This window comes from Glycine max, chromosome 18 (assembly GCF_000004515.6).
Source record: "Glycine max cultivar Williams 82 chromosome 18, Glycine_max_v4.0, whole genome shotgun sequence".
Lineage (NCBI taxonomy): Eukaryota > Viridiplantae > Streptophyta > Magnoliopsida > Fabales > Fabaceae > Glycine > Glycine max.
This window is the reverse complement of record NC_038254.2, coordinates 38891706-38896059: the sequence shown is the minus strand read 5'-3', so window position 1 is coordinate 38896059 and position 4354 is coordinate 38891706. Positions and strand designations below refer to the sequence as shown.

At 32.5% G+C, this 4354-nt stretch overlaps 1 protein-coding gene across 1 annotated transcript; it reads right to left on the bottom strand.

Moving 5' to 3' along the window:
* Positions 1-2393: 2393 nt before the first annotated feature.
* On the bottom strand, positions 2394-3808 carry LOC113000204 (NADP-dependent malic enzyme-like; the record flags this gene model as incomplete). Its single annotated transcript, XM_026126879.1, has 4 exons — positions 2394-2585; positions 3388-3477; positions 3563-3661; positions 3749-3808. Coding segments are annotated over 4 exons (441 nt in total), but the record flags the coding sequence as incomplete, so codon positions are not given.
* Between the last annotated feature and the right edge of the window lie 546 nt (positions 3809-4354).

Genomic DNA, 4354 nt, shown 5'->3' with positions numbered 1-4354 from the left:
AACACAAAAGTGTCCATGGAGTGGACCAAAAGCAACTAAAGATCAAAGGGAAATTCGGCTCAACATTGTGACAAGTCAGGTTGATGGTGTCAAAGATACCTGTAATAAGGGTCAGAACCGCTAGGCCAAGTGCCCAAATTGGAAGGAACAAAACTTATCTGAAACTATGACTTAATAGGAATCAGATAGTTATCATGGTGAAGGTAATGATCGAAAAAAGTAATGACATTTCTTACATCTTCAAATCAAGGATGAAGGTAGAAATGTCCTTTAATTTGTGGACCTTGAGAGGATTAATGAAACCATCAGGAGCTATGGACTATTCTTAATCATATTGATTATTTAAAAAGATGGAAAAAGAAGATGATGACTCATCGTTATAGCCATCACCATATTCGTGGGGTCTCAATTGAAAACTGCTGGTGGTAGACATGGTGAAATCAAAGGAATGATTACCAGAGGTGAAACAAGAAGAAAGCAAGGATTGGGGTGAATCGGATGGTTCAACAACAATAAAGAGAGACTATTTAAAGTGATAGGAGTTGTGCAGACATAATGACTAGAGATAATAAATGCAAAGTCAATTGTAAAGGTTAAAAAAGAAGGAAGGATTAAATGAATATATCTTAACCCTTGATTTAACCAATCAGCGTCAAGATATAAGAGAACATTTGTTACCAGTCGAAATATTTTTAGTTAATTGAATGAATCAAGATAGAAACTTTGCAGAAAAGGGGTTTATTTGTTATTTCAGATAAATGATAAAATATGACCGTTATAGAAGAAAATTCAGCCAATTTTTGAAAATTTAGAGGAAGCGCAGAAGATAAGTTCATCAAAGTTTCAATTGAGGCTAAAATCATGGGATTTTGGATTAAATCAGTCGTGAACGTGAAGATCCCATGATCTAAGAAGTGGTTCTTGGAAAATTGGAAATGTCAGATATGCGTCGCGTGGTTGATTAGCCGAAACACGAATAAACTAGCCAAATTAGTTGAAAATGAAAAAGTCATGTATGAACATTGATAAACACAATTTATATTAAGTTAGTTTAGATTTTATAGTATAATAGTTATTGTAGAAACGTTTGTTGGGACCTTCAACAATAAACAACCAATCAATGCAATTATTTTTCATATTACCATCGCGGATTTTATTGCTTACTTTCAAATTCAGTTTTTTCTTTTAGTTTATTTACATTCTAGTTAAGATTCACCCTAAATCAAGTGTTTTCTTTAGCAACTTGAGAGCCCACCAAAGGTTAAGAGGCCGGTTTTCTCTCTTGACGATCAAATCACTTAATTCAATCACTCAAATTTTGGAATTGTGTTTAAGCAGTTATAACTGAATCTACTTTGGTTAATCATTAAAATTTCGCGTGACAAATAATATTTTTAAATAATCATAACTTTTCACATTTTAATTTATTTTAAAATATTTATCATCTTAAAAATTAGAATAATATTTATTTATTTTCATTTATAAATGATTTTGTTAAATGAAATGAGATAATACAAATGAATTTCTATTATTGTTTTGATGATTTTGTTCTATCCATCTAACGAAAATAATGATATATTACCTTTAAAAGCAATAGATGAATATTATGACCTCTATTGCCTTTAAAAAAATGACCTCTATTTATTTTTTGTTTCTTTGTAAAGTGTTTCTTTCTTTTTCAACAAAAGTATTTTAGAAGATATTTTATTTCTTTACAGCTGAAATTTAAAATTTAAAATAACTTTTCTTTGAAAACAAATATATTTTATTTTATCATAAAAATTAAAATAAATAACGTAACGTTAAAATAATAATAATAAAATAGTTTCCGAAAAACTTTTTCAATTTCAATTGAGCTTAACAAAGCAAAACATATCAAAGAACTTAGGAAACCCGTTTCCATTGCTTTACCATTATTTAAAAAATTGTACTATATTATAAAATTGATTAACATAATAATTTCCTTCTCAAAAATAAGACTTTTTTATTTTTTATTTTAATTTAATTTTTAAAATTAGAGTTAATGTCTATGTAGTGGCATGTAGAATAATTTTATTCTATCATAAATTATTGTTGTTACCTCTGTTATATAAAATTTGACTAAGTTATGAAAATCATGTTTCAATGTACTTGTCTCGAGAGGAGTAGAAGAGTCCATTCAAAAACAATCGAAATACGATCGAGAAGTTGAATGTGTTATCGAAGGGAGTTATTTTGATTGGAATTGACAATTTCGATAATTTCACTAAGGAACATGAGATTGGAACGCACTCAGAAGCAAAATCTTTTTCGACAATTGAAATATCAGTTACAATGGTTGTGGAGAAGTTATATGAACACTACTACAAAAATTTCTTTCAAAGACAGTTCTTTCTGGCTTTCCATGATAGTTTTCAATCGTCTTGGAATCCGCCATCGTTAGGCATGGCAACGAGGCCTAAACCCATGGGACCACCCCGGATCCGCCCCGATTTTGATGGGGAAAACCCGAGTTGACCGGGGTCGGGGTTGGGTTTTCCCCGATAGCCAAAGTCGGGTTCAGGGTCGGGGATGAGATTATTAATACCCACCCCGAACCCGCCCCGCTAATAATTAATTTATAAAAATATCATTACATATATATAACACATTAAAACATGAAACTACTAGATAGAATTTTATGTTAGTGTTGGATTGAATTTTATGTTGTCATGTACAATCTAAAAATATGTTATGGCTGTTATTTAAAATTATATTTTTCATTTTATGAAAAAATATTTTTTAATAAAATTTTATAAATATGTCGGGGTGAGGCGGGGAAAACCCGACCCCGTCGAGGACAGGGATGGGGGGTAAATATACACCCCCGTTGGGTTTCGGGGGCGGGGGCGGGGAAGGAAATAGGGAGTCAGGGGCGGGGTGGGGTAAGCATAACCCGACCTCGACCCGCCCCGTTGCCATGCCTGGCCATCGTGGAAAGTCAACACTTTTCACGAAAGTTTTTAAACCATCTTAGAATCTCGATTTCTACATCAATTTTCTTCAAAATCGTCTTAGAATGTGTGTTTTTGTTTTAAAAATGTTAAAAAAATTGGCATTTCTAAGATGGTTCTTTCAAAGAACTGTCTTAAAAAGTCTACTTTCTAAGATGATTTTTTGAAAGAAATGTCATAGAAAGTATACTTTCTAAGATGGTTTTCTAAAGAACCATCTTAGAAAGTGTTATTTTTTTCAAAATCAGGATATGTATAGATGGATGGATAGATAGATAGAATCACTTTTACTTTGACCATTCAATCCTATTATAAATAACACGAAAATGTTCAATGTTATACACAAAGGTACATTCTTTGGTGTAATCAGGTAAAAACTAGTAGATTAAAAGGAACAAAGTGATTGGCGTATTACCTCATTAATGGAAGACATAGCTTCAACCGCATCTTTAGTAAAAGTTCTCCCTTGTCTTGATGTTCCAATTAACACCATAGGATAAATTTGCTGAGAAGAAAACAATGAAATGCAAGACATTTGAAACTACTGTTCTCTCTGGTGGAAGTGTGAGACAGAGAGACAAAGATCATACCTTGACAACATTTACAACTTCCTTAACAAGTTCATGTACATGAGCCCATGGCTTCTTAAAATGTTTGAGTGATTCTTTATGGGAACTCACAATCAAACCCTACCAAAGTAAGAACAAAAGATCAATAGAATGGAAAACAAACAATTACTTTCTACATGAAGGAAATAAATTGGATTTCAGTACTACCTTTGAGTCCACCAACCAAATGTTCTTGCACACTTCATCTAGTGGGACATTTGTCCGTAAAGACAGTAGTTAGCTTCCGGATAAATCTAAATCATTATGCAATGCCTCACATCATAAATCTAACCCATTTTGATGTTTTAAGTGCTATGAGTTATGTTATTCATGTGCCAACCTGCAACCACAAACCATACAATTCATCCACAGGACATGGATGGTATAATAGTTAGTTGTAAAGAAATGTAAGCGAACAATTCAAAGTGATTTGAATATCTGATGATTTTCAATACTCTTTTTTTAACACCTTCTTACTAACAATGATACAATCCTACCCCGCAAAGGCATTGGATAAAAGACTCCAAGTAGATTGTCGTTGACATCTAGGTTTTTTCAGTTGATGTTGACCAACAATTTTTTTTGGCCGATGTTGACTAGATTTTTTCTACTAACATTGGTCATTGCTAACTTTTGAGTAGACACCTGCTAGGGTTTTTCAGTTGACATCAGTTAGGTTTTTCCAACCAACATTAGCCAAAGCTATTTTTTAGCCAATATTGGCTAGGGTTATTTTTCAGTCGATGTTAGCTAGCGTGTTTTGGCTGATGTCAA